Here is a 20,650-nt window from a genome sequence, read left to right as displayed (position 1 = left end):
TCTGTGACAATAAAAAAGAAGCATTTACGAAGGGTCCAAGCAAGACATTATGTTTTGGGCAGGGTACGCTGCAGAGTGCGTATATATATATATATATACATACCTGTACACGTAGACAGATTTGGAAATGAACAATTTGTCATCTCTCGAGCGAGCTGCAAATTTTCACTTTTTCAGAATGAGTCAAATGCGTCTGAGCCCGTCGTTGCCAACTACCGCGGTTCCCCTGCCCGCTACGTTCTACGTTCTACGCGGGCCGCTGTGCCGCTGCATTATGATTGGTGTAGCGCAGACGCCCGTGATAAGAGACAGTGGTTGATGCCCGGAAACGGCCTATGAGCCTGTCGACAGCAGAGAGACCCTGGACTGGTATCGACCCGCCTGCAATGGAGACTCAAGGTATACTCGACTCTGTTTACGCACGTCGCAGCTTCTTCGCAGATTGCCTCTCAGCAAGAGCCGCTGTTCGGTGGTGATCTGGCAAGTCGTGCAAGAAGCACCCGCAAACGCGTGTCTACTCGGCCGCTTGGCACGTTTGTATATATGTATGTATACATAGGCGACTGCTCCCAAGTGAAAACAACAAAAATAATAAAAGAATCAGAATTTTATAAAAGCGTCCTTGTCATTCTTAAGAATGTAACAAGATCAATTGGCTGCGCAGGAACCGCTATCTCCATTAAAACCTCAGATTGCTCCGAGAAGAATTGTTCGATTTGAAACGCAAATAGTATCATCGTGTTCTTTTAAAAACTTGGAAGGTCATGGATTCTTTTAAATGAACATTAGAAGAAAACCAAAACATATCCCATAGGCATGAGAGTCCGTAAAATTCTCGCTTTTTATACTACTAGTGAAAAAACAAAGAAGAAAAAATAATCATTCTCAGATCACACAACGGGTAACCTTAGACTTGGTAAAGCTTTAGGGCTTTTCTTGAAATTTTTCACTAAAATTTTCCAGGCAGCTTGAAAAAAAATGCGTATTGAAGTTGATGAGATGCGATGAGGTGAGATATATGCACGGTTTTTGCGAGTATAGATCTCTAACCAAAAAGAACCGTCAACGAATATGCCACTGCTAATATCAGAAATCAAAGATATTGCCAAGAAGCTGACTACTGCCACCGACAGAAAGCAGTATAACTCTATTATTAAGCTCGTCAATGAACTTGTCATTCCAGAGGATGTCTCCCAATTGAAAGATGAAGAGACGGAAAGAAATTTGAGGTTCTTGATCATGTCGCTGTTCCAAATATTCAAGAAGTTGTTTTCTCGTAGCGATTTGACTTTACCTTCGTCCAAAAAGGCCACTTTAGAGAAAGAACAATTTGTTAAGTGGTGCAGAAAGGTTTATGAAGCGTTCAAGGCGAAATTATTGAGCATCATTTCAGATATACCATTTGAGACCTCTCTTGGTTTGGATTCTCTCGATGTCTATTTGCAACTAATGGATCTGGAATCTACACATTTTGCATCTAAAAAAGACGCTCCATTTTTCCCTAATAAAACATTCAGGAAATTGATTATTGCCCTATGGTCCTCGAACATGGGCGAACTAGAGAGTGCCAGGAGCTCTGGTGCGTCTGAAAACGTAATCATAATAGAGTTCACCGAAAAATACTATAAGAAATTCGCGGACATCCAATACTATTTCCAATCAGAATTCAACCAGCTCTTAGAAGATCCGGCTTACCAGGAGCTACTTCTTAAAAACGTCGGCAAATGGTTGACACTGGCGAACCATGATGAACATTGTTCCAGTGCGAATGTAGATTTGGAGGTGTTCGTACCAAACCCACCGCAAGCCATTGAGAATGACTCTAAGTACAAGTCGAACTTTGAAAAAAACTGGCTCTCTTTACTGAACGGTCAATTATCTCTTCAACAGTACAAAACTATTTTGTTGATCCTACATAAGAGAATAATACCCCATTTCCACACCCCAACTAAACTGATGGATTTCCTTACTGACTCCTACAATTTACAAAACTCCAATAACAATGCCGGTGTTATCCCCATCTTGGCCTTGAATGGTCTTTTCGAGCTAATGAGAAGGTTTAACTTGGAGTACCCAAATTTCTACAAGAAACTTTATCAAATCATAAATTCAGATCTAATGCATGTCAAATATAGAGCAAGATTCTTCAGATTAATGGACATTTTCTTGTCTTCAACGCATCTATCAGCTCATTTGGTCGCTTCCTTCATGAAGAGATTGGCGAGACTCACACTGGAATCCCCACCATCGGCAATTGTGTCCGTGATTCCCTTTATTTACAACCTAATCAGAAAACACCCCAACTGTATGATAATGTTGCACAATCCAGCTTTCATTTCCGATCCATTCCAGACCCCTGAGCAAGTCGCCCATTTGAAGAATTTGAAAGACAGTTACGTGGATCCATTCAATGTAACTGAATCCGATCCGGAACTGACACATGCGCTTGATTCCTCTCTGTGGGAGCTAGCATCATTGATGGAACATTATCATCCAAATGTCGCCACCTTGGCCAAGGTCTTTTCTCAACCATTTAAAAAGCTKAGTTACAACATGGAAGATTTCTTGGATTGGAGTTACGATTCATTACTCAGTGCGGAATCATCAAGAAGATTGAAAACTCTTCCTACTTTAGAATTTGAGACGTTTGGAAGTGTATTCGATAATGAAGAAGGTGATGAAGAATCATCATCACAAGATAACGTTTACTTGCCTGGGGTAGCATGGTGAAAGCAAAAACATAAATACGGAATTTTTAAAAATATTGATAAAACATAGGTATAGTTTATGTACATTCATAAATGCTAACAGAATCAACTACGCCTGTATGAAATATGAAAAAATAAAAACACTAAGAAGATGTGAGCAATTGCCGACAAAAAATAAATGGTCTCTAGCGGGATCGAACCGCTGATCCCCGCGTTATTAGCACGGTGCCTTAACCAACTGGGCCAAGAGACCAATTTATTGTTGGAAATGTGGCATTGTCTACAAATCTCATGCTACAGCATAGCTACGAATCTATCAGCCCGTAACTTAAACGTGCTTGAAATAAATCATTATAAGTCATAAAGGTAACTACACATTAGCTATCCCATTCCGGGGTGTGTACATTGCTTATAAGAGGCACTCGAAATTTTGAAAGTACATGAACAATTAGTTTAGATTCCAGATTCTACGCCTTCCCCTTTAGTTTTATTCAGATCTTATTTAAATGTATATTAGATAAGTGTCATTCCATGAATCCAGTTAATAAACAGTTCTAGCAACAAGACACATCTCTGAGATCTTTAGTATTACTAAACTGCCCTGGTATTAACCAGCTCTAATAGAACTGGGAACATATGCTGAATGTTCATGAAAGAGGACAATGTAATGCTCCTTGAGCAACGGAAGAGCTGAATTTGACCTTCCCGTTCTGTCTCTGTGGTTCTAAACACATTTCTTCACCTCTGAAGAACGTTTATCCTGAAAAAGAAATTACAGTTAAAGGGTTCCAAAATGTGTCGCATTGATATGAACCTATATAATGATATAAAATGCAAACTAATCTTACTTACGTGGAAACGAGAATATATGGAGTTTTTTTCTTGCTCGACACAAACTCAATAATGTACAGTTTTGTTTCCTTTTTTCATTTATTCGAGGAATGAATACGTTGACTATTCATTGTCGTTTACTGCGGCGGCTTTAACCAAATCCAAAAACTTTTCTTTAGAAACTTCAGTGATTAGTTCTCTTTTTTCTTCTTTATTCTTTATTCCACTCAAGTTCTCAGTGACTTCCTTTTCTGTTTTTACTTGAGTGGCTAGAATGGCATTGAATAATTTCACGGCACCCTTCTGGGCAATCTTTCTAAGCGTTGTTTCTTTTTCAAGTACTTTTCTGATATTTTCAGATTTTCCTTCTCCCGCCGTAATGGGAATAATATCCCGTTTTCTAGCTTTTCCTAACAGCTTCTTTTTTTCTGCTAGCATTTCCTTTTTGGCCTTGTATTCTAGCTTTTCTGTTTCAGTTTGTTTCAGCACTTTTTTATTTCTGGCCATAATAGGGTCCTTTCTGTCATATGCCTTCAAGTGCGATGACAGAATAGCATTGACGGCAGTAGAGAAGTCAGCAGAACCATCGTCATGCTTACTTTTCTTCGATTTCCTTTTTCTTGGGAAATCTTCATCTTCTTCTACTTCAGCGCCGTCCTCATTGTCATCTCCAGATGATTCGTCATCCGAATTGTCTTGTTCACTTGCTTCCTCTTCTTCTTCCGATGCAGCCTCTTTTTCCAGGTTTTTTTTCAACTCTACCTTATTTTTTTTGTGCCCATCCTCTGCGTCTCTTCTAGTTCTCTTTTTCTGTGTAGCTTTTACTGTATTCTTAGGTCCCATTATAAACTACTGTGCTGAGTTTTTTTCACCTTACACACTTATTCAACTACAGTACTACTTCAACACATTATTATATTTTATGGGCATCGATTCTTAAATTTTTTTTCAAAATTTTCCACCGAGAGGGTAATGCTGAGACACCAAAATGAATCTCAAACAAAACCAAAACAAAGACTGTTTACAATTTGGTACACATCGGACAGGTATATAACGACGAGTATCTCAACTGATCGAAACAATCGTCAAATAACTAAAGAGTGACTGTTTACCTGCATTTTCGTTTTGTATATCTTTCTCTTTTTATTCAATATATTCGCACCACCCACTAATCGCAGTCTTTTCTTGTAAAGCAAAGTTTGAAGTAGAACTTCCAGACGAATCAGTGACTATAAAATATGGATTCACTTCCACGTACGCCCACGAAAGCCAGACCCACACAGCAACTTTCTACACCATCTCCAAAAAATGATATTTTGTCTATGAGAGGTTACAAGAGAAGAAATACAACCACACCACCTCCACTATACGCTCTTTCGAAACCGCAGCAGGCAGATGTTCATAGACACTCGTTGGCTGGCCAGAGCCGCATATCCATGTCCCCGAATCGTGATCTTTTGAAAAATTATAAAGGCACAGCAAATTTAGTTTACGGAAATCAGAAAAGTAATTCTGGTGTGACTTCATTTTACAAGGAAAATGTCAATGAGTTGAACAAAACACAAGCAATTTTATTCGAAAAAAAGGCTACGTTAGATTTATTGAAAGATGAGCTAGCAGAAACGAGGGAAAGAATTAACGGGGTTAACCTCAAGTTCGAGACTCTTCGTGAAGAAAAGATAAAAATTGAACAACAACTGAATTTGAAAAACAATGAACTTATATCTATCAAAGAGGAATTTTTGTCAAAAAAACAGTTTATGAATGAAGGACATGAAATACATTTGAAACAGCTAGCAGCGTCAAATAAAAAGGATTTGAAGAAGATGGAACACGACTACAAGACTAAGATTGAAAAATTGAAGTTTATGAAGATTAAACAATTTGAGAATGAAAGAGCTACACTACTAGACAATATAGAAGAGATCCGAAATAAAATCACCTTGAATCCTTCCACGTTACAAGAAATGCTGAACGAGTCTGAACAAAAACAAGGACTGGAGAAAGAAGAATGGCTTACAGAGTACCAAACACAATGGAAAAATAGTATAGAACTGAATAATAAACATATGAAAGATATTGACAACATTAAAAAGGAAATCGAAAATGTTTTAAGACCTAAACTGTTAGAAAAAAAGAGGCTCTTAACAGAGAAGCACAAAGAGTATGAAACACTCAAACTGAAAGTTGAAGAAAAGAAAGAAGAAACTACAAAGCTAAGGAATGAAGTGGCTTCAAAAGAAAAGGCTAACCGGGAAACTTTAGAAAAAATCAGGGAACTTGAAGAATATATAAAGGACACCGAGCTAGGAATGAAAGAGTTAAATGAAATTCTAATCAAAGAGGAAACAGTTAGACGTACATTACACAATGAATTACAAGAACTAAGAGGAAATATACGAGTTTATTGTAGAATTCGTCCACCTTTAGAGTCTTTGGAAAACTTGGATACTAGTCTAATAAACGTCAACGACTTTGATGACAATCGCGGTGTCCAGTCTATGGAAGTTACGAAAATTCAAAATACCCCACAAGTGCATGAATTCAAGTTTGATAAAATCTTTGACCAACGTAATACAAACGAAGATGTCTTTAAAGAGGTTGGACAATTAGTGCAGAGTTCATTGGACGGTTATAACGTTTGTATTTTTGCATATGGCCAAACAGGGTCCGGGAAAACTTTCACGATGTTAAATCCCGGGGACGGTATTATTCCTTCCACAATATCCCATATATTCAACTGGATTAACAGATTGAAGACAAAAGGTTGGGATTATGAAGTTAACTGCGAATTTATTGAAATCTATAATGAAAACATTGTAGATCTGTTGAGGAATGAAAATAACAAGGATGACACAAGTAACAATCTGAAGCACGAAATACGACACGATCAAGAAACCAAGACTACCACTATAACAAATGTCACGAGTTGTAAGCTTGAATCGGAAGAAATGGTTGATAGGGTTTTGAAAAGGGCAAACAAGTTAAGGTCTACAGCGAGTACTGCATCGAACGAGCATTCTTCTCGTTCGCACAGTATTTTTATAATTCATTTGACAGGGTTGAATGCAAAAACGGGAGCGCAATCTTATGGTACATTGAACCTCGTTGATTTGGCTGGTTCGGAGAGAATAAATATTTCTCAAGTCGTGGGAGATCGTTTGAGAGAAACTCAAAATATCAACAAGTCACTGAGTTGTTTAGGTGATGTTATTCATGCGCTAGGTCAACCTGATAGTGCTAAGAGACATATACCCTTTAGAAACTCAAAATTGACGTACCTACTACAGTATTCATTAACTGGGGACTCGAAAACTCTGATGTTTGTTAACATCTCGCCAAGTTCTTCGCACATTAATGAAACGTTAAATTCTTTAAGATTTGCCTCCAAAGTTAATTCAACCAGAATGGTCAGTAGAAAATCAGATAAATGAACTTTCTTACTATTCTGAAAATATGACAAAAACGGTTTATATATTCACCATGTGTATCTGTATTATAAAATTCAATTTAAAACGGGTATTAACAAAGGCAAGGAAAATAACAAAATAAAGCAATATTGGTTATATATACGAATAATTTTATGCTAATATTTACACGAATATAGGTAGGGTACCTGGATTCTAATCGTCTTTGCAATTGGGATCATCTTTTGAGGGCAAAAACTTTTGCAATCTCCTTATGGCCCAGTTTTCACCGATTACTTTAACATCTGGATCTGATTTCCCTTCCGTTGTATTAAATCGTTTCCACCATGAAGGAGATTTGAATCTTGGGTCTTCACGTGGCAATTTGCGAATATCATTTCTAATTTCAGCAACATGGCATCTTAGCTCAGCGGCTAATCTACTTCTTAAATCTTGCGCTTCTTCGCCATATTTCAATTCGTCAGAGAGATCGTTTGGATTTTTGGGATCGTAATGCTTTTCGACCAAATGCTTCCACTCGTTCCTATATCGGTCAATCAAATCGTCATCCAACGGATCTCCAATTGTTACGTTCAGTTCAGTTCCAAAATTCCTCGGCAGGATTTGCTTTAGCATTGAATCTTTAGCTGCTTCGGAAGCTATTTTTTCAAACCCTGTTGCGAATATAGGTACCACAATGGGTGGTTTCGTTGCTTCTAAAATCATCCTTGTGATACCCCATTTGAAATACCTCATTGAGTTCTCAAAAGGCGGATATAATTGCAAAACAAATCCTTCTGGGTAAACATGAACCCAAGATGGCTTTGACCTTATAATGGGTGGAGTGTAGGTTTCCTGCATTTTTCGAGACGAAACAGAACTCTCCGAATGAGAAGACCTTTGTAAGTCTAAAGTGTCATCAGGACTTAACAATCTTATCGAGGCGTCTATAGATCCTTGAAACGGTCCCACCCCGAACCTTTCTGTAGACAGTACCTGGCCCAGTGAAAAATAATTGGCCAAAAACTTATTCTGGAAACAAACGTTGTGTGCGCCTAAACACCATCTTATATTATCTAACGAAGTAAATAGACTATACGGCAGTGTTGCCCAAACCAACGGATCATCAACCATACTCATATGATTCATCACTGTCATAAGACCTCTGTTTTCATTCTTGGAGCGTTCCAAAACAGATTCTAGCTTTTCATAATTGTTCAATTTGACTTTGTAGCATGTAAATATAAGCAGTTTTGAGACGCCGAAGGTTAACAACGATGTGCTATATGACATGAACCTCCAAAAGGGGTTTCTTCTGGGATATGCTTCTAAAAATTCATCCCCTCTATCTAAAACATCTTTAAAGGACATTTGTTGTAAAAATTTACCTTCAGGATTGTAAATCACGTATTCGGTAAACACGAGATAACACGGTAGCACTACCTTTGCGATAAATGTATTGTCTTTAGTTACTATCCTTAAGTCATTTTACAAAAAGATGCTTTGGTTTTAGGTCCGATATTCGGATCTGGATAAACTGGCAAGAAAAAAAGCTACTTGAAAAAAAAAAGAAAAAGCCAAGGGCAGCCTTTGTTTTGACTGGAGGTAAGTAAAGAAAGAATAGAAAGGTCCAGGTATATGGAATACAGTCCAGAGAGTGTGAGATCATACAAGGAGAAATGGAAAAATATACCACTTGGAGAGATAATGGTACTGGGATAGCTCCGTTTTTACCAAACACAGTCAGGAAGCCCAGTTCGATGGCGACAGCGTGTTCAATGGTCATACTGGCAGTGAAAGCTGTTGTTGCGCTACCATTGATTCTAATATATAGCTTTACCAAGCAGAATGTGCTGCTCGGTCTAATATTGAAGCTCGTATTCAGTTGGAAGGAAGAAGTAAGTGTACAGGGCATCAAGAAACGTGATGTGGAAAAATCCAAACACTACCCACAGAAGGGAAACCTTTATATTTGCAATTGTACTTCACCTTTGGAAGCCCTGTCAGCAGTGCTGTTAGCGCAGGGACCCGTGTCGTTGTTGGTACCATCCAACGATATCGTATACAAAGTTTCTGTGAAGGAATTCTTTGATTTCATCCTAGCAGGTGGGTTAGATATCAAGCTTTACGGCCACGAAGTCGCCGGACTAGACCAATTGAGCAACACTGTAAATTTCATGTTCGCCGAGGGGACCTCGTGTAATGGTAAGAGTGTTTTACCTTTTAGCATAAGCGGGAGAAAATTAAAGGAATTCATTGATCCTTCACTGGCCACAATGACCCTTGCGATGGCCAAAGATAAAAAATTTGAGCTGCAGACCATCCAGATCAAGACCAACAAAACTGCCATAACAACCTTGCCCATCTCAAACACAGAATATTTGTCAAGGCTGCTGAACAAAGGAGTTCATGTGAAATGCAAGATCAATGAGCCGCAAGTAATTTCGAACGATTTAGAAGAGCTGCGTATCGCGCTAAATGGTGGCGACAAATTCAAATTAGTGTCACGCAAACTGGACGTAGAATCCAAAAGGAAGTTTGTGAAGGAATTTACCACTGACCAGCGCAAGAAGAGAAACTAAAAAGCTGTGTGGTCACACACACACACACACACACACACACACATACATATATATATATAAACGTATACACAAATATCAGTTTAACCGTATGTATGACATCTAACCGAACTGGAATACAGAGAGAGAACAAACCAACAGATAATCCCTGTCGTTTCAATTTACTGACACTTCCTCGACCCACACCTCACCCCCACTCTAAAAGTTCCGGTTCCGGCAAACAGCGCCGCGGCATTGCCGCCGTCACCAGCGGAAGTCCATCTCCACCTTATCGAGCGCCAAAGCGCTTATCGCTCGCAGCTGGTTTGCCTGTGATAAGGCGGGCGAGTCATTTTGCATTTTTCAGTTTAGTTTGGCATCTCGAGGTTTTTCTCTCACTTTTGACGTTGTCAAGAGTTTTTTAGTTTGGACTGGTGGATTAGTATATATTCGATGATTATATATATACGGTTCAGTTCACATCTTTTGGCAGGTTGGATATGCTTGATATGCAGCACACCCCTCTTAATTCTTGTCTTATCGCATCTTATCGCTGTAGTTTGGCAGATATCTTTTCCCTTCCTCTTTTGTAAAATAAAGTTTCATTCTTTCAGACAGCCGCTTGCTTTCGGTCGCTTCTTCACTCTTTTGGTTCTTCGGTTGTCTATTGCAACCAATGCAGGCTAATTAAGGGTCTAATCACTTTTTTCAGAATTGTTTTGTAAAAGGCGGGATATAACAAAATATCGAAGGTCTTTTTCTTTTTTAGAGCTACCATAGAGAATTTAAGATAGAGTCCACATGGCTCGTCAAGACGGACATTTATGGACAGAAACATATGATAGTTCCACGGTTGCTTTCATGATTTTAGGGGCAGCCCTGGTCTTCTTCATGGTGCCAGGGTTAGGTTTTCTTTATTCCGGTTTGGCAAGAAGAAAATCCGCCCTGGCTTTGATTTGGGTGGTGATAATGGCTACCTTGGTGGGTATATTACAATGGTATTTTTGGGGCTACTCACTAGCGTTCTCCAAGACTGCACCAAATAATAAATTTATCGGGAATTTGGATTCTTTCGGGTTTAGAAACGTTTATGGTAAAATCTCAGATGACTCTACATATCCAGAATTGATTTATGCAGTTTTCCAGATGATGTTCATGTGTGTGGCATTGAGTATTATAGCCGGTGCCACTGCGGAAAGAGGTAAGCTTTTCCCACATATGGTTTTCCTCTTTGTTTTTGCCACTTTGGTTTATTGCCCTATCACTTATTGGGTTTGGGCTCCCGGTGGGTGGGCCTTCCAATGGGGGGTTTTAGATTGGGCTGGTGGTGGAAATATTGAGATTTTGAGCGCCGTGGCCGGTTTCATTTATTCCTATTTCTTAGGAAGAAGAAAAGAAAATCTCTTAATCAATTTTAGACCACATAACGTCTCCATGGTTACTTTGGGTACTTGTATTCTCTGGTTCGGTTGGTTGCTTTTCAATGCAGCAAGCTCATTGTCGCCAAATATGAGATCTGTCTATGCCTTTTTCAACACAAATATTAGCGCGACCACAGGTGGAATGACATGGTGTCTATTAGATTATCGTTCAGAAAAAAAATGGTCTACTGTCGGGCTGTGTTCAGGTATTATTTGCGGTTTGGTTGCGGCCACTCCAAGCTCCGGCTGTATCACTCTCTATGGCTCCTTGATTCAAGGTATAGTGGCCGGCGTTGTCTGTAATTTCGCCACGAAAATAAAGTATTATCTGAAAGTAGACGATTCCCTGGATTTACTGGCAGAGCATGGTATTGCCGGTATAGTGGGTCTGATTTTCAATGCGCTATTTGCGGCTGATTGGGTTATTGGGATGGACGGTACCACCGAGCATAGAGGTGGCTGGTTAACTCATAACTGGAAACAAATGTACATCCAAATCGCATACATCGCTGCTGTGGCCGGATATTGTACTGTTGTTACAGCGTTGATCTGCTTTGTGCTAGGTAAAATCCCTGGTATGAACCTAAGAGTCACGGAGGAAGCTGAAGCTTTGGGTTTGGACGAAGATCAAATCGGCGAGTTCGCTTACGATTACGTGGAAGTTAGAAGGGATTACTATCAATGGGGCGTGGACACTGATGCCCTCCATACCACTTGTAATGGCGGAAAAGCTGCGCCTGAGACAAATTCTACTGAAGACAGTCAAAACTCTTCACTATCTTCAGCCACCGTAAGTGGCCAAAATGAAAAAACTAACCATCTTAAACCACAGCACTCAAAAGAAGCATAGATGAAATTTCTAACTCACAGCTAATGCATTTAACGGAAATATTACGATACTTGAGACTTTTATTTACTATTCACTTTTTATACTTTATATTCAGCATTTCTTCATAAACTTAAAAAACATTTCAATTTATTATCATCGTTATTTCATTTTTGAAAGAGCTTTTACTTCCTTGTCATTAAAACGTATTTGGAAGTGCCGCCGAAACAAAAAAATAAACGACCCCAGTGAGGGTTGAACTCACGATCTTGCGATTAACAGTCGCACGCCTTAACCAACTTGGCCATGGAGTCGTAACCAATGATGCATTTTATATTTCACCTCTCTTACTTGTTCTTATGAAGAAAATAGCTCACACCACCTCGAAAATAATGTTAAGCAGCATAGGTGTCCAGCTGTGAAAGTTCATCAAGTCTAAGCAATAAAACAAATTCATATAATTGGTCTCTCTTGTGCAGATATTTGTTATAATGCTAAAAGAAAAATTTTTAGGGAGGGTTAAATCCAAAGAATACAATTAAGGCTTAAATATGTCTATTAGTTTTCTTTTTATATTTTACAAAAGATACATCTCATTTGTATATGCTTATTTCTATATACTTGAAACGTTTATATCTTAGGGTCTGTACTTTTATTTGTGTTTCTATGAACATAAAAAGGGATAGATTGAAAAGTGCAGCAATATCGTTAATTTAAAAACTTGTTTGATCAATAACAGCAGAATATATACCATTTCTTGCACCTGGAACATTTGCAACCCATCTACCAAGCCTATGCTCTTTAGCTACACTAGCCAAAATACGGAACTTTTCTTTACCGTGTTTACCGCTCTCTACAACCTGAATCTTGCTCACTACACCTTTACAACCAGATAGGTCACCCAGTAACTCAAATGATCTTAGATTATCACTAATCTTCCAAACTTTCAAAGTTCCATTCCAAGACCCTGAGACAAATACGTTCGAATATGGTATAGCGTACAGAGATGTAACCCAAAATGGTTGCAGCAACTTCTTACCTTGCACCTGTCTTTTTCTTAATCCTTCGTCAGTTTCACCAGAGATGTCATTTAGAGAGGGTTCGGGTAAAATGCCATGGGCAATTCTTTCAGTAAAAATTGGTTTCTTTTTCGCCAGAGACCATAGGCATATACTACCGTTGTCAGAGCCTGTTATAAAATGAGAGTCATCCACCATACTCACAACGTCGATACTTCCTTCACAGAAGAACAAAGGTGCTTCTGACTCATCAGGATATTCAACTTTCCCATCTTCTCCCTCCTTAGCGTTCTCTTTCATCCATCTTCTTAGTAATTTTTGGGGTTCATCACCACCTCTAAATGTCAACCTGGTTTCATCTGGAATTTTCCAAAGCATGGCAGTTCTGTCACGAGCACCAACAGTAACGCATCTTTCCATTGCCAAAGCAGATATGTCTTCTACCATGTCATGATGTCCGTAAAGGATTTCCAACTGGGAAAATTGATTTATTGAGTATGTTCTTATCTTGAAATCAGCGCAGGATGCATACAATTGATCAGAATTTTTTCTAAAAGCTAAGGATAAAACTTCTCCTCGGCGGTCCTTTGTGGGAATCACTTTAACGGGTGATAAAGATTCTGTACTCCAAACAATTAACTTTCTATCTCTTCCACCTGTAACAACATATTTTCCATCTGGCGAAGCTGCTACGGTTAAAATTTCATCATAGTGACCTTCTGCGGTATTCTCATATTCTTGCTTATTTGTAGGTATGTATTTAGCTCCACCTTTGGCATACTTTAACTTTTTAGGCCTTTGGTTGAAATCGGTAATATCATATTTCGTGAGTTGTAAGTCTTTACTAACTGTGTAGGCAAATAGTCTGCCCTTGTTCTTATCACCATTGGATGATTCTTCAAAAGTAAACTTGTTCAAGACTGGTTGGAAACAACTAATGCAGGTAGGATTTTTTTCTCCTACTCTGGTAAAGGTTTTCTTTGCTTCGGAAATTAGAAGTTTATCAGCAAAATGTCTAAAGACTCGTCCTTGTTGTTCAGCAACATCTTCTTTCAATCTCGATGCAATGATATCCTTATCCAAATCACCAGCATCAAAGTTATTGTAATTATCAACAGATTTCTCCGTCATATACTTCTGAGCCTCTTCTGTATCATTTCCGTTTTCGGTTAAAATATCATTGGCTTCAGTTTTCAGATTCTCTAAATATTGTTTTGCTAGTCTTCTTCTTTTATCAGCAGGATTTTCCCCCTCAAATTCTTCTTCAGACTCCAATTCATCTTCTTCGTCAGTAATTTCTGGCTGTTCATCTTCATTCGAGGATGGATCCGTAATTTCTTCATCTACTGCAGGTCTTGAACGATCAACCTCTTCTCTGGATCTCTTCTTCTTTCTTTGTTGGGTAGCGTCTGACATCTTTCCTTGACTCTATAAATTTTAAATGCTAAAGAAAAGACAAGAACCTCTGGATTGTGACCTATTTGTATATTTGGCGCACAGCACTTGATGTTAAACTGATTATTCAAAGCTCATCTCAAAAAATGACATCTCTATTTTTTTTTTTTCATATTTTTTCATTTTTTCCTTTCGCGAAAATTCGCAAAGATGTCAGTTAAAATCTTGGTCATGTTCAACGTATTCTCTTAATCACTTAGCATTCAAGATCAATGCACAAGACTAATTCAAGCCATTCCAAATTACAGCGCAAAAACATGATATCGAAAGATTGACAATGTTTATATATATATATGTTACACATTATTTAACTGCTGTTCATATCTGGCTTCCCTAACGTCATTTATTCGTTTAACTAGGGAAGTTAGTTCAGCTCTCTCTGATATCTTTGCAGCTGCATTGAGTGCTCTATCTTGTTTCAGTTCATGTGCCAGCGATAGGGCTTTTTCGACATTTTGGTCTGAGCATGCAGATGCAAACAAACGTAGCAAAGCCTTATCGTATGCACCATTTAATGCCGCTAATACTTCGTTTTCATTTCCATATAGTTCACCATCATTTTCAAGCGTGTCTGTCAACAATGCTGACAAAACTTTAGAACGCAAATATTCTTCTTCCGCAGCCATTGGAATGGGAATCGGTATTTCTTTATCATCTTCCCCTTCGTTTTCTTCTATATTGTCCTCGAATTCATTCTTCTTGTTAACCAGAGCTTTCTTTTCCTCCAGTAGTTTACTTTTTACGAGAACTGGCATTCTAATCTCCATTTCAGATGGCAAAGGAAGGGGAAATTCCGGCCATATATGTTTACCCTTGACAAGAATACAGTTTAATGTATCATATGTCAAGCTCAAAGGCCATACGTGTATATCTGTAGTCTCCTTTCCCCCCGACATTTTCCATATTTCCATGTTACTGTCAAGAACAGGTATCCATTTGCTTTCCTCAAATGACCTCCACTTAGATAGCAGTAGCAATGTGTTGTCGTAGCCGAAAATACATGGATCACCATAGCTTGAAAAAAACAAGCTTTTTATACCCATCGGATTAAAATTGTAGAAGTCGAAATTAGTTTCTTGTTTCAGGTCAGGATTAACGTTTGGCAAACTCATAGGAAGTGGGCGCTCTCTTTGATAATATTTTGTGATAGAGTGGCTTTGTTCGAATAATGAGTACGAAAGTCCATGAAATTGTGAATAGTGAACCGAGAAAACTCTGTAATCTTGAGCGGTTAGCGCTACAATTGGAGATGTCTTTTCAATAGCAAATGGAACGCCAAATTGGTTAAAACTTCTAAAATATCCTAAAGAAGTACCAACAACAATGCGAACTGGGGTAGCTGCAATACTTGTTAGTCTCTCACCAGATTTTAGAGGAATTATCTTGGTCCAGTTTGAATTTATAGTGTCATGCGGCCTATATTGTATCTGGCCAGTCTTGGACTGACCAAATAAAGTGCCCTTTTCATTCAAGAAACATAAGTCGTAACCAAACAAATCTTCGAAATGATATTCGCGAAAACGGCCAACATCAAAGAAGGAAACTGTTATGCTATATTGCTCACTATTTTTGACAGTAGATACGTATCCAACTTCATTCATGGTTAAATAACGTCTGTCAGTAAATCCAAACGGTGTTCCAGCTGGAGAAAACGGCCTATAGCGGAATTTTGCCGTGTTTGCCAAAATGGTTGGTAATGGATGACTTTTTTGTGTTCTGGAATAAGGATGATCATGATGTGGTTTCTTACCACTGGTATAACCAGCCCCATCATCATCATCAATAAAGTCTTCTTCATCTTCGAAATTGTATTTTCTCTTTTCGTTTAATCCACTTGGATTGTCATCATGGTTTTGAGTGAACACATCCTCCGAATTAGCTTCTTGAGCAATATCAGAAAATAGCTTTTCATCTTTGCTTGCCTCACCATCTTCTTCTGGATTTTCCAAGTCAGAATCAGAGTCGACGAAAAGGCCTTGTTTTGTTGAAGATTCGTTTACAGAATCTTCAGTTACATTTGAAACAACAGATTCAGCCAAATTTTGGACAGTGACTATGCTACCAGACCATGTACCTAAAACGATATCCAAAGTTTTCGAATCTGGTTGAACTTTCCAGGTAAAATTTGTAAGCTTTCGCTTAAACTCCTTGGTGTAGAAGACTTCGGAGGTCTCCCAATTCCATACAGTGAGTTTATTATTTAAGTCTATTGCTGCGATGTAAGTCCCACGTAATGGATCAAATTGCAAATCGACAAAATGGGCCTTTGCTGCAGAATAATTTAACGTCAACGTCTTTTGCAAGGAATAGCCTTTTATGGTGAAAACTTTAACTGTATCATCAGAACATGGCAATGCAAAGTGGAGGCCCTTTGGGTGCCAAGCCACTCTTGTACAAATTCGATTAAAGGCGCAAAATTCTGGATCATTGACATTGTTTTCGCTCGAGTCAACTGCCTCGTCCAGATCGTTATCGCTGTCTTTGTCGAAATCATCCATCATATTTGAAAGTATTTTATCTCTGTGAGTATCATCATATGAATTGGCGACTATGTAATCATTCAATTCGTGAACTTTATTTGGTATAGTGGATGTTAGGGAAAAAAGTTGGACTTTTCCATTTATCAACGAAACGGCTAAAATATTCATTTGGGAATTGTAAGATATCTGAGAGATCTGTTCGTCAATTTTAACGGTATGCTTCTTATGCGCAGCATCATCTAATTCCAAAAGAACTAACTCTAAATCATCTCCTCCAAATACGCCCATCTTACCGGAGTGAATCACACAGCAATCGCGTAGGGGCAGAGCAAATCTAGCCAATAATTCTTCTTGCATAGAGTCGATGTTATATTTTAGTGCATCACCTTGCATTGTGGTCATCAAAAAGTTAGAATTAGAGTAGCATCTAATTGAAGAGACTGACTTGGAAGAGTCTAACGTCTCTGGTTCCTCTTCTGGGTTATTTGTTTTCAGGATCTTGGTTAATCCATTTTTATTAGCTACACATAAAGTGTTATTGTCAGGTGCCAGCGAAACTAATGTTTTGCCACCAAGATCAAAAACCAATTTATCAATAATTGAAACCATACTATAATTGGCAGAATTCCTTGGTTTATTAATAGGTGTCTCCAATTCTATACTTCAAGCTGTTCATAACTGTGTATATATATGTTTCCATATGTTAGCTAATTCATGAAAATTTATAACGCGTCGCGTCAAATAGCTAATAATTTATAGTGAGTAGAAACAAATGCATTTTACTCATCGGACATATATATATATATATATATATATATTTGAAGAGAGAGGGCGCACATTGAGTATACAACTAATACTTGTCGTGGCTTACACCAACTGTATTGAATACCGGTGCCTGCATAAGTCGGCAGGGAGTATTAAAAAGATATACAAGCATATAAACGAATCTTGGTGCTATTACTATGATCTTGCAAACGAAATAGGGATGGGTTGTACTTCAAATCGTTCACTTACCTTTTGTTGCCATGTGCCTGCGGAAATCCTTTGAAACCATGTAACAACATATCTAATTTATCGGTTGCGTTTTCGTCAATTTCCATTAACGTCTTCTTGTCATCCTTTACGCCATTCAGCCAGAGTTTCATATTGGTTGGTAATGAAGAATAACTGTGGTACAACAAAGGTTCAAGGTGAATCATATTGGGCCCGTACTCGCTTTTTCTTATCTCGGCTGGTGATTGGGAATAGTCAGCAGCACGATCATCCTCATTCCTCTCATGTTGCTCTTCGTGGAGTCTAAAGAAATCTCTACTCGATAAATCTACACGTCTATTTTCTGTAGTATTAGCATAATCTACTGGTCTCCTGGCAAATAATAAGTTGGTATCAGGTTGGAGCTGAGTGAAAGGAGAGTCTTGCACTCTGGCGTTGCCGCCCCACACGTTTAATAGACTTGAGTACTTCTGGTCTAAATCTTTGTCCTCTCCCTCGTTACTTGGCACACCGGAACCGTGTTGGCACATCGTTACAGTTAATTTCTCCTCTCTTTTATTCATTATGAACGCTCTTAGATTGAACAAAACCGTAGCTAGTTTGTGGATATCCGGGGTAGCCAGTATCAAGTCCAACTTCGGACTTGTCTTCTTGAAAGTGCCTTTACCAATTGCGAACGTTGGCCTTGCATATTTGATATCGGAGAATTTACTCAATTCTGTAGTTATTCGATGGTTCCAATACAACTCCTTGGGCGGGTATAGTGTATCGTAGAATAACTTAAGCTCTACAAGTATACAATTCCGTCGAAGGAAGTTAGTTTCAGCTAATCCCATTTGTTTTTGAAGTTCTGATGTAGTTGTTCGTTACAGTCATTTCCTGTTTTAGAGTCAATTAAGACTAGTATAATATAATGGGAAAATCGAAAAACAAAAAAAGCCAAGAATCCGTATGTATATAGACACACAAAATACACAGCTGAAAAAGTAGATAGTTGGAGCCCATTGAGGCAGTATCAATATTGAAAATTATTTACACGTCTTCCACTAAACTATATAAGGGGGGTGGGGGTGATTTGACTGTTTCTGTCAAAGCAAATACGAAAAGAAAAACCTATCTAGTATCATACATAAATGAAATATTTTTCACTAGACTTCTTACTTCCATTGCTTTTTCACCAAATGCCAAACCATTGGGGAAACCCAGAGGAACACAGCCACGTAAGCAGCCTGCTTCAATGTTTTCTCGGTTTGTTCTTGATGAACTCTTTTCTCTTCTTCGGAGACTTCTTGCTGAGGTAGACCAAACATTTTGTAGTATATAGTTATATGACCGGGATGAACGCTTATGTAGTGACCACAATCATGTAAACCAATGTACTTCCATGGTAAAGAAAGAGTAGAACCTCGAATTAGCTTCACTATTTTATGATGGCGATAATGGGCGAGGGAAGGGTAACACGCGGGTGTTTTTTTCTGTTACGATTTCTTCCAATTTGAAGGGAAGTTTTGGAAGAGTTAGCACGCAGCTTTACTGCTCAGCGTGTTTAGAACTGCATTTAACGAAGTCACCTAGAGCATCAAGGAAAGCTCAGCTGTTTGGTAAGGTATACAAAGAGGTGCTAGTAGCAAAAGAACAGAAAAGCAACACAATTTCACGATGAGTGCTGCGGATCAAGAACAATTTACAGTGATGGAAGCCACGCCTGATGATGGTACAGCTTTCCTGCATGAGTCGGTTTTGAATGGTGAGGACGAAACTACAAACCACACTGAAGACAGCGGGCGTCAAGGAGTCACAGAAGATGGCCCAAAGGACACAGGCGACTTGGGTGAGCAAGGCAGGGACGATGAGGATAATATAGAGGAAAACAGCCGTGTAGAGGCGGCAGAGAGGAAACGTAAGCATATCAGCGCAGACCTCTCGGATGACGAATTAGAAAAGGAGGCACATAATAACCAAAGTTCTCAACCAGCGGTAGAAAATAGAATTAATATGGATAGGGATTCTAGTGCCACTCCAACCAGTAGACAGGAATTGGAAGAAAAACTGGATCGTATTTTGAAGAAACCCAAAGTGAGAAGAACGAGGAGGGATGAAGACGATTTAGAACAGTACCTGGACGAAAAAATCCTAAGACTTAAAGACGAAATGAATATTGCGGCTCAACTGGACATCGACACGTTGAACAAGAGAATTGAAACTGGCGATACTTCTTTGATTGCCATGCAAAAAGTCAAGCTATTGCCTAAAGTAGTAAGCGTACTGTCAAAGGCGAACTTGGCTGACACTATATTAGATAATAATCTCTTACAAAGTGTCCGGATATGGTTAGAACCGTTGCCAGACGGATCTCTGCCATCTTTTGAGATCCAAAAATCGCTTTTTGCAGCTTTAAATGACCTACCAGTAAAAACTGAGCACTTAAAGGAGAGTGGTCTAGGAAGAGTGGTCATCTTTTACACGAAATCTAAACGTGTGGAAGCGCAACTAGCTAGGCTGGCTGACAAGTTGATTGCCGAATGGACAAGGCCAATCATCGGGGCTTCCGATAACTATAGAGATAAGAGGATTATGCAACTAGAGTTTGATTCTGAAAAATTGAGAAAGAAGTCTGTTATGGATTCTGCCAAAAATAGGAAAAAGAAGAAGTCTAAATCCGGTGAAGACTCCACTTCACGCGGATCTTCAGTACAAACTCTATACGAACAAGCTGCCGCAAGGAGGAACAGAGCTGCTGCACCTGCACAAACTACCACTGATTACAAGTATGCTCCTGTAAGCAACATCAACACAGTGCCTACGAACGCGAGGGCCGTTGGTGTTGGTTCCACCTTAAACAACAGTGAAATGTACAAGAGATTGAGTTCGAGATTAAACAAGAAGCACAAATAAACGGAAAGACTGGTAGTACTGTAGTTTTTATAATGTACGTATATATCAATTTATACG

The 20,650-nt window shown here is 38.8% G+C and overlaps 11 protein-coding genes and 2 non-coding genes across 13 annotated transcripts; 5 read left to right on the top strand and 8 right to left on the bottom strand.

Moving 5' to 3' along the window:
- Positions 1–1,071: 1,071 nt before the first annotated feature.
- On the top strand, positions 1,072–2,730 carry NOC4 (ribosome biosynthesis protein NOC4; the record flags this gene model as incomplete). The annotated part of the gene is made up of 1 exon (XM_018368567.1): positions 1,072–2,730. One exon carries the CDS (start codon positions 1,072–1,074, stop codon positions 2,728–2,730), a length of 1,659 nt encoding a protein of 552 aa, XP_018219147.1.
- Positions 2,731–2,887: 157 nt separating this feature from the next.
- DI49_5587 lies at positions 2,888–2,961 on the bottom strand. Its single transcript has one exon. It is a non-coding gene; the product is annotated as a tRNA-Ile (tRNA).
- A 701-nt stretch (positions 2,962–3,662) lies between these two features.
- RRP15 (rRNA-processing protein RRP15) lies at positions 3,663–4,382 on the bottom strand (the record flags this gene model as incomplete). The annotated part of the gene is made up of 1 exon (XM_018368566.1): positions 3,663–4,382. One exon carries the CDS (start codon positions 4,380–4,382, stop codon positions 3,663–3,665), a length of 720 nt encoding a protein of 239 aa, XP_018219146.1.
- A 395-nt stretch (positions 4,383–4,777) lies between these two features.
- KAR3 (Kar3p) lies at positions 4,778–6,973 on the top strand (the record flags this gene model as incomplete). The annotated part of the gene is made up of 1 exon (XM_018368565.1): positions 4,778–6,973. One exon carries the CDS (start codon positions 4,778–4,780, stop codon positions 6,971–6,973), a length of 2,196 nt encoding a protein of 731 aa, XP_018219145.1.
- A 189-nt stretch (positions 6,974–7,162) lies between these two features.
- TAZ1 (lysophosphatidylcholine acyltransferase) lies at positions 7,163–8,317 on the bottom strand (the record flags this gene model as incomplete). Its single annotated transcript, XM_018368564.1, has 1 exon — positions 7,163–8,317. One exon carries the CDS (start codon positions 8,315–8,317, stop codon positions 7,163–7,165), a length of 1,155 nt encoding a protein of 384 aa, XP_018219144.1.
- A 308-nt stretch (positions 8,318–8,625) lies between these two features.
- LOA1 (lysophosphatidic acid acyltransferase LOA1) lies at positions 8,626–9,528 on the top strand (the record flags this gene model as incomplete). Its single annotated transcript, XM_018368563.1, has 1 exon — positions 8,626–9,528. One exon carries the CDS (start codon positions 8,626–8,628, stop codon positions 9,526–9,528), a length of 903 nt encoding a protein of 300 aa, XP_018219143.1.
- Positions 9,529–10,305: 777 nt separating this feature from the next.
- MEP3 (ammonium permease MEP3) lies at positions 10,306–11,775 on the top strand (the record flags this gene model as incomplete). Its single annotated transcript, XM_018368562.1, has 1 exon — positions 10,306–11,775. The coding sequence occupies one exon, from the start codon at positions 10,306–10,308 to the stop codon at positions 11,773–11,775; it is 1,470 nt and encodes a 489-aa protein (XP_018219142.1).
- Positions 11,776–11,991: 216 nt separating this feature from the next.
- Positions 11,992–12,065, bottom strand: DI49_5581. Its single transcript has one exon. It is a non-coding gene; the product is annotated as a tRNA-Asn (tRNA).
- A 399-nt stretch (positions 12,066–12,464) lies between these two features.
- Positions 12,465–14,186, bottom strand: RRP9 (ribosomal RNA-processing protein RRP9; the record flags this gene model as incomplete). The annotated part of the gene is made up of 1 exon (XM_018368561.1): positions 12,465–14,186. The coding sequence occupies one exon, from the start codon at positions 14,184–14,186 to the stop codon at positions 12,465–12,467; it is 1,722 nt and encodes a 573-aa protein (XP_018219141.1).
- A 335-nt stretch (positions 14,187–14,521) lies between these two features.
- CTF4 (chromatin-binding protein CTF4) lies at positions 14,522–17,314 on the bottom strand (the record flags this gene model as incomplete). The annotated part of the gene is made up of 1 exon (XM_018368560.1): positions 14,522–17,314. One exon carries the CDS (start codon positions 17,312–17,314, stop codon positions 14,522–14,524), a length of 2,793 nt encoding a protein of 930 aa, XP_018219140.1.
- Positions 17,315–17,715: 401 nt separating this feature from the next.
- On the bottom strand, positions 17,716–18,534 carry MSS18 (Mss18p; the record flags this gene model as incomplete). Its single annotated transcript, XM_018368559.1, has 1 exon — positions 17,716–18,534. One exon carries the CDS (start codon positions 18,532–18,534, stop codon positions 17,716–17,718), a length of 819 nt encoding a protein of 272 aa, XP_018219139.1.
- Positions 18,535–18,855: 321 nt separating this feature from the next.
- TOM5 (Tom5p) lies at positions 18,856–19,008 on the bottom strand (the record flags this gene model as incomplete). The annotated part of the gene is made up of 1 exon (XM_018368558.1): positions 18,856–19,008. One exon carries the CDS (start codon positions 19,006–19,008, stop codon positions 18,856–18,858), a length of 153 nt encoding a protein of 50 aa, XP_018219138.1.
- Positions 19,009–19,357: 349 nt separating this feature from the next.
- SPN1 (transcription factor SPN1) lies at positions 19,358–20,593 on the top strand (the record flags this gene model as incomplete). Its single annotated transcript, XM_018368557.1, has 1 exon — positions 19,358–20,593. One exon carries the CDS (start codon positions 19,358–19,360, stop codon positions 20,591–20,593), a length of 1,236 nt encoding a protein of 411 aa, XP_018219137.1.
- Between the last annotated feature and the right edge of the window lie 57 nt (positions 20,594–20,650).

Source organism: Saccharomyces eubayanus, chromosome XVI (assembly GCF_001298625.1).
Source record: "Saccharomyces eubayanus strain FM1318 chromosome XVI, whole genome shotgun sequence".
Lineage (NCBI taxonomy): Eukaryota > Fungi > Ascomycota > Saccharomycetes > Saccharomycetales > Saccharomycetaceae > Saccharomyces > Saccharomyces eubayanus.
This window is presented reverse-complemented; position numbering and strand designations above follow the sequence as displayed.